Raw genomic sequence first — 12,494 nt, forward strand, 5'->3', positions numbered from 1 at the left:
AAATCTTCAGAGGGACAGTTCCACTGTTAACAGTGGAGACGCTTTGCATTTTGTTTAAGTACAGTGTAAAAAACTGCAAAAAGGCATTGTGGACTTTTGGTTAGGACAATTAATTTAGGTATTCTTCTTTTTACTAGAAAAATGGAGCTGAGGACCCTTTTCAGTTTTTATGACTGAAGTTATTGTTTCTTTTAACAATTGCAAGATTCACTAGACTACAAGCCAAAAATGACACACTTCCCCCCTTTGACCTGACTGAGCCAGACAGACTTTTTAAAACCCAGGGCTTTTCACATCAGGATTTCTGCAGGTTTCAATAAGTTAAATTGTACATGCTGATGTAGACATGCCAATTAGCACATTACTGGAAAGTTTAGAAGAAAACTTGTTAGAAGCTGAAAAAAGCTTGAGAGGTTCACCTTCCAACAGAAAAACAACCATAAATATAGAGTTAGAGTTACAATCTTGGATCAAAGAATATTCATTTGTTAGAATTGCCTAGTCAACGTTCAGGACCAAAATCAATCAAAAGCGTTTGCCAGTACTCTTAATCACAAGTGTTCCCCATCCAATCTGGCTGAGCTTGAGTTATTTTGTGAGGGAAAAAATTGAAAATAATTCCGTCTGTAGATTTACAAAGTTCGCAGTCATACTACAAAATACTTGTTCCAGGTCTTGACTCGGGCGAGAATACCGATGCGCACACACAAAAAAAATTTAAGAAAGCTTTTTAAAAAGTTTTTTAAAAGACTCAATTTTAAATAAACCTAAAGTTTTATACTTTGTTGTACTGATGTAATTTTTGTCATAAATAACTAAATATCAACTAATGATTTGCTTCGGCAGTTTATCAGGAAGAAAATGAAGCATGTGTTTAGAAATGCTTTTTAGTGACAGAGAAGGAACTGACTAAATTCTTAGCAACTGTGCAATTTCTACTCTTTAAAATTCTGCAAGCCTGTGATGTTCTCCTTTTCTCAATTTGTATTTTTTAAATGTATTTTTTTAATTTGCATTGACAAATGTAATATGCAGTTTGACCTTTATGAGTGTGGGATGCACTTCTCAAAGTAGAGTTAAGCTTGTGTCCTGGGGGCAAACTGAGATTACGAAGATGTGAGTGTGCCCCCTTGTGTTTAGGGCAAAAAGTACAGCTTTCAGAGGTGGTGGATATGTTGGTCTTAAAAACTTGTGGAAGAAAATTACAGGTTTCTAACATCTAATGACTGATGCATTTTCAACAACGAAAAAGATATGCTGACTCGATTGATCAGTTTGATTTGATTACACCATCAACACTCACAGAAGCCTTTCAATCATTGAATAAATTATTAAATGTCATTATAGTCAAGTATATCTGGTGTATGTACACTTGACATGTATTAGTTAAATCAGCAGCATTATTCACATGACAGAGCTGGAGAACTCAGTAATATTCCTATGTGTCTCCTTTTATTTGTAGACTCCGAGGCCCCTGAACATCATCAAGCAGAACAATGGCGAGCAAATCATTCGACGGCGGACCCGAAAACGCTTGAACCCTGATACGTTGTCGTCCGAGAACCCGGCCCCAAAACAGCAGCGAATCACCAGCGAGGAGCGCCTCAACGGTGAAGAGTTGGACACCAGGAGCTGCCCTTCAGTGAAAAGCCAGCAGCCTTCCCCGCGCTCACGCTCCCCGCGGTCCACTCAGGCCTTCTTAGCCAATCAGACTCTTGAGATCCACAGGCGCATGCCTCCCCTCCTCCTTCCCTCCCACCCTACTCCAGCCATGGTGGCCGAGAGCAACGGGGGCATCACAGACGGGGGATTAACGTCAAAACTAGAAGTGGGGAAAGGAGGAGGATCAGAGAGGGGAAGTCCAATTGAAAAGTACATGCGTCCATCTAAACCCTCTAGCTACTCTCCTCCAGGTTCGCCAATTGAAAAATATCAATATCCGCTTTTGCCATTATCTCTTCCTTTGACCCTGTCACCCGATTTGACACCTGAATCTGATTGGCTCAGATTTTGGACCAAGTATAAGATGGCAGCCACCTCTGGGGTCCCTGGTAGCATCAGTAATCTGAGTAGTCCCAGTGGGATTGGAAATAACGCCCATCATCTCGGAACCATGGTGACCCCTGTACAGTATCACCAGCAAAGCTACACGGTGCCTTACTGTGCTTCCCCTTACTCCCCTCTGCCGCCTCCTCCAGCCCCTGCTCACTACCCTCCTCCGCCTCCTCATCACGCCCAAACATTATCTTCTGCATCAACGGAGAATGACACTCCTTTGGATCTTGCAATAAGACAACGAGATACAAGCAACGCAAATATGTATGTGTCAAACGGTGCAGAAAGAAAAAGGAAGGAGTCACCCCGAAGTGAGACCTCGATGGGAAACTGGAAAAGTGAGAAGGAGCGTGAAGAGATGGCGGAGGAAGGAAAACGTGAGTCAAGCATTGTGTCGAACTGCGCGAAGGCAGATGCAGCCACGCAGGATGACCTCGCCAACCGGTGCACTCACTGTGGCATCTACTTTCTGGACGAGGTCATGTACGCCCTGCACATGAGCTGCCATGGCGACAAGGAACCATACCAGTGTGGGTTTTGCTTTCACGTATGCGCGGACCGCTATGACTTTACCACGCACATACAGAGGGGCTTACACAAAACGCTGCCACCGCCGCAGCAGCAACAGCAGGATCATACACCAGATGGCAAAAGTCTTCATGTAATGGCAGCACCAGAGTGTCGAAGTCAGACACCTGCGCCGAAAGATGGAGGGATCACAAGCGAAGATGAAGAAGTCATGAGTACAGATCATGATGGTCAAGAAAAGGAAGATACAGGCAGTGTAAGTATACAAGAAGTTGAAAAAGAGCAAGAAAGAAGTAAGGAATTATGTGGGAAAACATCTTTGGATGGTCAGAAATCCCCGGAGATAACAACTGTGGCAGAATCTACGAAGTTAGATGGACTGACTGATGGAAATTAAATGACTCACAAAACTTTAATAACATGTTATTGGAGTATTAGGCTCTATGTTCCTGAAGGTTTGCTCATTTCCTAATGGGCGTACCTTAAAAAGCACTCCCACTGTCAAAGGCTCAGAGAAATATATTGCAGGACCCAGGTGAACTACAGCTGGGCAAGGGGAGAAACAGCCTGAATCCTCCGGTGAGTTACGGCTTACCTGACAGATTTGAGGCAGGGAGTCAACAGGGTGCTGGCATCCAGCTGAAATCACTTTTCAGAAACAGAAGATCTGCGTGCATTCACATAGGAGGATTGGAGGCTGGACTAACATAGCCATCAAACAAGAGCAAAAAACAACTCGAAGTATAACACTTGAACTTTGCTGCATTTAACCTTTTTATTTCAGAACAACCAGATGTGATCTGGTGAGAACTGCTGCGCTTTTGCCCAGAACATGTTTATTTTTCCTCTCAAATGGATCTCAAAAACCAAAAAAAAAAAAAAACAAAAACAAAAAAAAACACTTTGTTTTGAGTATTTTCAAACTGGTTTGCTTGAAACCAGCTAGGGCTTATCTGCGGTTCAGTTGGTATGAAATTGACCAGTTTCTTTCACTTTATCCCATGCTGTTTTTCAAACTGATCCTGGATCAATGCAAAATCTACATGGAGGCTGAAAACTAGTCCTAACTCTTTTTGAAACTGCTTGAATCCAGGTGAAACTGATAAAACTGGTCTAATGTCTTCATCTGTTTGGATGAAAAAAAACAAAAAACTAAAAGACTTTATTTTTTACTTTCCACTGTGCCATGATACTAGCTATGTGCCTGGCTGCCTGCCTAAATAGAACAACCATTTATTAACCTGCTTGACATTTATATTAATGATATGAATAATAATAATGGAAATAAGAAGAAGAACCATGATGGCATCATTAATCGAAAATGCAATTTGCTACATTTTCTTATTTGTCGTTTTGTAAAGGTAAAAAAATTTTGCTTTTTAAAGGAAATGGTACTATAAAAATTAGTCTATTTTAGTTCTTTTTTTTCTTGTTTTTGTGTCTTTAATGAGGTTTGTTACATTGATAAAAGCCGTCTAACAAAAAAAAAAAAGGTACAGCGGTTGAGGGGGTTGTGTGCGCACATGTGCATTTGTTTTACTGCATTTACAGTGTGTGTATGTGTGAAGATCGAAGGGTTTTCCGTCCCTAAACGATGACGTAAACATAATGAATGCTAATGCTCAGTTTCTTAGTCCTCAGGGGTCACACGTGCACACCAACCTGCCTTCATCACAGCATGTGACACATCATTTGTACACATCAAAGGCTTGGTGAGATAAGTGTTTTTAGCATGTTATGTCTTGTTTTCTTTGGTTCTTCCTATATATGTTTTTACTGTGTGTTGTTTTTTTTATTTGGCAATAGGCCAAAGTGTTTTTTTTTAGGTCATAACTTTTCTTAATGTCTACATGTGTTTAAGTTACTAAGTGTATTAGACAGACTTCAGAAATTAGGGAGCAAAACCCAACATTTTATCAAAATGATCAACTTTTTGGGTTAACTGTATAAACTAGTCTTAAGAGATTCTTGCCTACAGTGTTTAATGTCTTATTGCTCAGAGTTAGAAAAAAAAAAGTTACCTTTATGTAGCACATTACAGCATCTTCATTATTTTTTGGAAAATCTGTTGCCTTTATAATGGATGGAAACTGTTACATTTTTTTTTTTTTACCATAAATATTACAGAAAGCCTTCATAAGAAAAGAAGTATAATTAGATTTTAAATCCTGAAGTTTAGAAAAAAGTTCTCAGAGGTATTTTTTTTGTTTGTTTGTTTCTTTTTCCCTGAGTCCCCTCAATCAGTTGAAAGACATGTTGGTTATCTTACCTGTTGTCAAAACAGACAGACTTCTTTAGCCTCGCTGCCTTAGATGCTAGAAAACAAAAGAAAAGAGAACCCTTTGCTGGATATCAAAGACAGAGAGGAACAAGATAAGAATCAGGAAATAACTATTTTTTATATGTATTCAAAAGATGTAAAAGAATAAAATATCCACTTGGTGCCTGCTAACTATACATTTTTTTTAAAGACATTGACATTGATACATTGATCTTCTCCATAATTCTCATGTTCGTACTTTCAAGAAATGCTACAGAATCAAAATGTCACAGTTTCAAAATCAGTGTCATTTTGTGTCACGTCATTCTCACGGTTCCCACATGCAAAGACGGTATGGGGTTTTCTCCATGTGTATGAATTCAAAATATCATAACACCTTCCCCCTTTTTGTCAGTCCACTGTGTTTTAGTCTAAATTATGAAGTCAAATAATTTACTTACTCTCAACGTAGTTGTACTTTTCTCCCTCTATTCAAATGTACAATTAACACCACAGCTTCAAATAAAGAATCCAGAAAAAAAAACTAATAAATCCTTCTACTTAAATTTACAGTTAGCATTGCTGGTTTAAATAAATAATTAAATAAATATAATAGATCAATATTTTGTAAAACAGTATGGTGGTGTCTGGTATTTTAGCCTAAAACTGACAATACATTTTATTACAACACTTTCCATAAAATTAAGACTTCAGATTTTCAAGCGATAGGATTAGAGTACATAATTTATAATATTTTTTCTCAAGGTCATCCAGTCAAGAGAATCTCTTACTGGCTTATGGCTATCCTTTAAAATTGCAAGTTTTGTGTAAGAAGACGGAGTTTGTATAAACACATGACTGATATTAGGCATCATGCAATAATTGATCAAACTTTTCACTTTTAGTCTCCAAAGAAAGAACCATGTTTCTCTGTGGTTAATGTATTATCAAACTTGTCAGCTTATTTTCCATGTATGCACACTACCTTTTAGAAATTATGAGCCATATATTTTATAGAACAGATCACCAGTGTTTTGGTATTCAGTCAAGGCATTACATATTGCGTAATTGATATTATTTGCTAAATAATAATACGACTATGTACGGCACCTTCAATAAAACTGGTTTGAAATTAGGACCAACATTGAATTTCATGTTGAAACTGAGAAATTGAACACAAAGCATTTCCAGTGAATTGTACAATTTTGAAGAGAAGTAAAATGTAATACAATTATGGTGGAGAATAAAAAAAAACATTGCTAGCAAATATAAAAATAAACCTTTACATTCAGTAGATTTGTTTAGTCATTGAGCTATAAGTAGATTAATTTAAACTGACAAGCCAGCTTTATATTTTTCATAAGATTCTGAAATAAAGCTGCAGGTTGTTTGTGCAATATAATTACTGAAGTAGTTGAAGTCTAGGTTAAGGAGTTGGCTGTTTTTTATTCTTTTGTCCTTTTTTCAAAGAAAGACACATGATCTCCATTAACTGTAATGTTTAAATTTGCTTTTACTAAAAATGTTACCCAATATGCAATCTGGGGATGTTCAGCAAACTTATCATTCAAACTTTATTGCCTTTATTTTTGGCAATATTTTGTCCTGTTTTTATTTTATTTTTTTGCTTGTTTGTTTGTTTGTTTTTTATGAACTTTAAATTAAAACTTTTGATCTGTTAAGGGGCTTCTAGTACATAAAGAATGTTTACATCTGTATTTGTAGCAAAACAAAACAAACAATGCACTGTTTTTTAAGACAACAATGGAGTGGATGGAAGGATGTTGGCTGAGATGGAAGGATAGGAGCATTTGAAGAATTTGTGGGAGAAAATGAGACATACAGTTGCTGATAGAAATGTTTTCTTGGTTTTTCCTTTGAGTGTATTTGAGCATCAATACATTGATTTCGCGTGCTGATTTGAATCTAGGTGTAACAGTACATCTCAGCCCTCTCCATTGTCCTTTCTATAGCCTGCCTTGTCTCAGCATCATGTGTTTTCAGTGATTTACAAAGCAGGGTGAGGTTTTGAATCAGAGTCTTGCGCTGTCTTCAAAATGTTCACTCTTTTACTGACAAACTCGTACTAAATTTAACAGGAAGAGTCGAGACATGGTACCTTTGAAGCTTTGGTTGTTTGGTACCTGATTTTTAAGTTACAAAATAAGGCAGTGTCGTACAGATCACACCTCAGTTCATATGAATATCTCATGAATATTTTATATCCTCATTGACAGACAGATATTCAATCAATACATTACATAGACTTTATTTTTTATCTGTACCTGTTCAAATGTACAAAATAGTATTTTCTTTTTTATTATTAACTTATTGTACAGATATTTATCTCTGAAACTCAATAACTGTGGGCACAGAGTGGTCTTCTTTCTTCTCTGACTACTGGTGGTGGTATGCTGCAGTACGACTGTGTGAGACTGACTGCAGTGCTTAGGAAGCAGGACGGGCGTACGGCAGCACAGCTCTGTTTTGTCGCCACTGTTATCGACATAAAAGTTTCCAATAACAGAGAAAAAGAAGCTAGATTCATTACTAGTTATTTTTATGAGAAACAGTTGCGAGAGGGCAACAGTGCAGCTTTAATCCTAACCATAGCTCTGCTCAACCCCGTCCGCTTGGCTGTTCCCCTCAGTGTCTCTCCACACTGCCCACTTTTTGAATTTTTCAATATTTGTCAGGGGTGGGATTTTGCTTTCAAAGAGTATCTAGTTACACCTTAAACAGGTGTGCACACCAGAGTAATTAAGTTGTGGGCATTAGCACTGAGCTCGCTGTAATTGTTTGCTAGATAGCATTAAGCTAATTTGTAGTGATTGCATCATTACCATAATCTAGAATCATTAGCGATAGCAGTCTAGTGCTAACACGGCCGTTAGTGTTAGCTTGGCAACATTAGTATTGAGCTAACCCTTGGTGCTAGCGTACTAACATTAATGTTTACCCAACTGATATTGTTAGTACCCTAATGTTAGAGTTGATCCAGACTTTACTGTAGATGTTGTCAATAGTGTGACGCTAATGCTGTGGTATGCTAACAATGTAGGTGAACAACTATTAGTGTCGGCTTGAAAATTATTTGCTTAGGCCACACTCCATAATGATGGTTTGTTTTGTTTTTTGGTGTATTTGTAAGTTACTGACTGGTCCTACAGTGTTTTGACAGGAAAGGGCCATTAAAGTCAAAGTCTTCTTTATTGTCAATTCATCATATTTACTAGACATACAAGGAATTCAAATGAGGTTCCTCGACATCCCCCCGTGAAACTAAAATCTTGCAGATATTACATAGCAATAAATAAGAAAGAATAGTAATAAATAAAATATTCCATAATCTATACAAAAATACAACAGTTTTATTAAAAATTCCCATAAACCAGATATCATATACAATTTAAAAAACACAAACTCTTACATAGTTAACAGCTTAGATGGATAGAGCTCATGGGAGAGATAGAAGGAAGGGGGCAGACCTGCAGCAAGGGTTCCTGTGGGAATTAATAGCTTTCTTCTATGAAGTGCAAGACCTACACCTACTCCACATGGTTCTCCATAACTGCCTATTTTAAAATGTTAAAATTTAAAATGAACTCTATAGTGAAAGAGTGGACAAATTGAAAACAGTAATAGCTACTCAAGAGTTTAAATACTGTCCTATCCAACTAAGTTAAGCGTTGTACAGTTGACTTGAACCGGGCTCTAGTTGGTTCAAAGCTATTTACGGGGTTTTGTCATAAATTTCAAGATGGTTCATATCAAGAGAACTAACATTAAACAGGAATACAACATAAGTTCTCCCCTGTATTATTATGTTTTATTATGTTTTATGGACTTCTTAGAAACATTTCTAGGGGACTGTGGAAAAAGGGGTGTATGAACTGTTATTTTGGCTAATTGTGGTGTGACAAGTCATTTTGATGAACCAGACAGATTTCTCGGTAGGCTGGGGGCCAAATAAGATTTCTTTTTTTTTATGCCATGATGTTTCAATGTCTTAACTTTTGAAGGAAAATATTTTCTCTGTTACTAAGTTGAAAGCAAAAAAAAAACAACAGCCTCGATAGCGAAAACTTTGTTCTTGCACACTTTTGAGTTTGTTAAAGCCCTCCAAAATCTGGTCCCATTTGACAATGTGCTTTTGTTTTCTCACCAGCTTTTTGACAATGTCGCGCCCATTTAAGGAAACTGTACTAAACCATAAATACACTTGTGTCTTTATGAATGTTGGGATTTTAACTTTTAGATCATGGTACCGATTATGCAAATATGCTAAACAAAACAAAACAAAACAACATATATTAAAAAAAGTTAGGTGTCTGGAGAATACATGGTCTTGTTTTACTTCAGTGATTACTATATGCTTTTTGGTTTAATGGCATTTTGAATCAGCGTTTACATTGGGAGGCCTTATCACATGTTTTGTCTTTGTCAGAATGTGTTCTAGGAATTGATGCTATTGCTTGCACTCCATTTATTATGTTCTTATTGCCAAGGAAGGGACAACACACATACACACATAGGTACATAGTGAGTGTAGATTTTGGGGTGAACAGTGTTAACTAAGGCTTGTTGAATACTGGCTGACTGGCACACTCATACACAGTACGTGTTTATGTTTAATCAGTATGTTATATTAGGAGTTTGTCTCTTCTATGTTGAATGGCTTTTCTAGGGAAGGTTGTTTGTTTATTTTTAGGTTGCGTTTTCTCTCACGTTATTTTATTCTGCTACCTTTCTGTATGTTATTGTTTTTTAGTTTTGTGTCATGCAAAAATGATATTTCAGCAACATATTTTGACAGCCAAGAAAAGTTTGTTACACAGCTAAACTTGAAGAATAGTGATGACGATTATGATAATAATAAATGATAAAAGTTATAACAAACATTCTCAAAAATGACATTGTGTGTTTTATTTCAACATGGTCTCTAGATGAAGAAGAGGAATTATAAACCTAGTATTTTTTTTCTACATTTTTGTATTATCAAGATGCTCATAAAGGATTTTATTCCAAACCAGATACATTTTTGAAGCCTGAATCTTAAGCCTGCTGACCTCCCACTGTGGTTTCTAAATGAAGCCACTACATTAATCTGTTTTTTAATCTATTTCTGTTTGATGCCACCTGCACCTTTTATCGTCTCTTGATACCAATATTTATCTTTATTTTGTATTTTCATTTAGGTAGAAATGAATGGCAGCCTAAGAACATGTTTCATAAATGTAATTACTTTTTAATTAAGTTACTGAAGTTGTTTCAACTGCTGATCCACAAAGTCAAACGTTTCTGTGTGATCAGTCAGCTTGCAGCCTTTAAAGATATTTGGTACGACTGTTGCGTCAGTGTAAATGTATTCCTATTGTGAATTTGAACATTTCCACCTATAAATGTTCAATTTCCAGGCATTTCAATGGCAGTTGAGAATCAAACTGGAACACTTGTACACAATCACTCTCTTCACGTTTACTCATAAGCCGTTGTTCCACTTTTTTTCAAAACTTGAAAAAACGAGTAGAGAATAATTACGATGAAACATCAGTGATTGTGAGCCTTATGATTGGGTGCTTCTGTGTTGGGTCAGCATAAGATGCTTTTGTTGTGACATCTCTCTGTTATTTTCCTCTTTTCCAGACATTATCAGGGTGAAAGTTGCACGCTAAATACTGTCTGAGTGTCTCAAGTGATATTATTACCTGAATTATAAAAAAAATCTTTCCAGGTCTCCTGCCATTTCAGTCTCTCCAAGGATTTGGTACGATGAGGTGAGTAAATATTCATCTATACACACAGTGTGTGCATATTGTGGTATAAGAAAGCCTTCAAACACATTTTAAAAATATTTGTCCTGTGTCTACAAAAATCTGTCTACATGGTTTATTGGATTAAATGGGTGTTGCGCTGAAGACTCTCAAAACACACAAGTATCTTTAAGGTAGTACTCATTTGGGCTATCACCAAAACATTATAATAATGCAAATTCAATGCTTGAATTGCAAGGCAATTTGCACCAAATGGGAAACCTGCAGACTTAGTAGAGCCAGTTTTTGCACGTAGTTTAATACTACATTTTATTTATAAGCTTCTTTTCAAGCCTGTCCAGGTCGATTTATATCAACAACATGAAGCAATATATTGTGAACAAAAGTTATAAAGGTTGCAATTGATCCTCTTTCTCTAGCTGCAAACACAAAATAATTAGAATAAATAGAAAAAGGGTTTTATCTTTCTATTTTATTCTGCATATTATTGCTTTTACTTATGCAAATGGCATGTGGTTAATCCTGGTTTTGTATCTTGAGCCTTAATTTTTCATGTTTTTTATTTTGCCTTCTCTTTTAAAGGAAACAAAATACCCTGTACTGCTTCTAAGTCTTTTGTGCTACTAACCTTTAATCAAAATTGATTCGTTAAAAACATACACTGCTATTGCAAATGTATGTTTGGCTTTGTTTTCCTTAGCTGGTGTGGAAATCCAATTTAAATTTTTCCACTAGATGCAAGTATTGTTTTCTATTAGGTGAAGATATCTTTTTATTGCATGTTCTAACAAATTAGGTAGCTTTACCCCCAAAACTCACATTTTAAGTTTTAAATCTGTAGATTTTGAGTTTGGTTTTTATCAGAGTTTTGGAATCTGATTTTTTTTGTTTTGAGGATTTAGTGTTCTTTTAATATTTAGTTATGTTTTCTTGGCATTCAGTTATTTTTGTGATATATCTTGTAAGATCTAATTTATCCCTGTGTTAGTTTGTGTTGTTTAAACCTTCCTCCCAGCTCCTTAGACTTGCTTCCCACACAGCTGCCATGCATTTTGCAAATTGGACTCACCTGGATTCTATATGTGTTTTCTTGTCTCCTCATTATTCAGGCTTGCAGTTTTTATTCACTCTGGTTTATCCATCTCATGCTGGTTCCTGTGCACAGATGTCTGTCCTATTTTCCTTCCTGTTTGTTTTTCTGAATTAAACCTCCTATAAATAATTGTTTCCCCACACCTCTGCCTTCTTCTTCTTCTTCTTATTGCATCTGGGTTTTCCTGTACCAAATAAGACAAGAAATGAATGACAATGATAAAAAAGAAAAAATATGTTGCTCCTACGTCATCTTAATTGCAGTCTTTGATAGAATATTTATTGTCTTAAAGAAGCAGGTGTGGCCACAGAGAGGTCCTATCCTGTAGACGCTTCCCTCAAAGCTCTAACATTTAACTTGAGGAATATTGATTTAAGCAATTGTGTATCCAGATAAATAGGTGTTGTTGCAGAATTCAAAACAGCGGAGTAATATATTCCCTTAAGTGAATCATATAAAAAGGAAAAAAAAGCATTGCTTGAAATTACAAATTTAAACACAAAGAATTGTCAAAATAATAATCAGTAAGACTCTGATGCACCCTTTTAGTTTTCATGTTTATCCCTGAAATTGAGGCGTCATGGGATCTGTGTCTCCTTGTGTCCTCCAGTGCATCTATAATGTTTGTTTTCAGAAGATTTAAACGTGACATGATTTTAAACAGATTTGACAATATATCTAAGTAGAAGATTATTTGACAAAAAATCAACAATATGTAGCACTCTTAACCTAACACTGCACATCTTTTTACACCATAGAAAAGTAATGCAGATATAAAATAGTA

General features: G+C 36.2%; 1 protein-coding gene across 4 annotated transcripts in view; it reads left to right on the forward strand.

Annotated features, from left to right (window-relative positions):
* Nucleotides 1-9,754, forward strand: part of trps1 (trichorhinophalangeal syndrome I) — a 131,315-nt gene extending 121,561 nt beyond the window's left edge. For all 4 annotated transcript variants that reach the window (XM_032580776.1, XM_032580775.1, XM_032580778.1 and 1 more), the window contains one exon: nt 1,463-9,754. In XM_032580776.1, the coding sequence (XP_032436667.1) occupies nt 1,463-2,980 (1,518 nt within the window). In that variant the 3' untranslated portion in view covers nt 2,981-9,754. The remainder of the gene's footprint in view (nt 1-1,462) is intronic.
* The last annotated feature ends 2,740 nt before the right edge of the window (nt 9,755-12,494 follow it).

Source organism: Xiphophorus hellerii, chromosome 13 (assembly GCF_003331165.1).
Source record: "Xiphophorus hellerii strain 12219 chromosome 13, Xiphophorus_hellerii-4.1, whole genome shotgun sequence".
Lineage (NCBI taxonomy): Eukaryota > Metazoa > Chordata > Actinopteri > Cyprinodontiformes > Poeciliidae > Xiphophorus > Xiphophorus hellerii.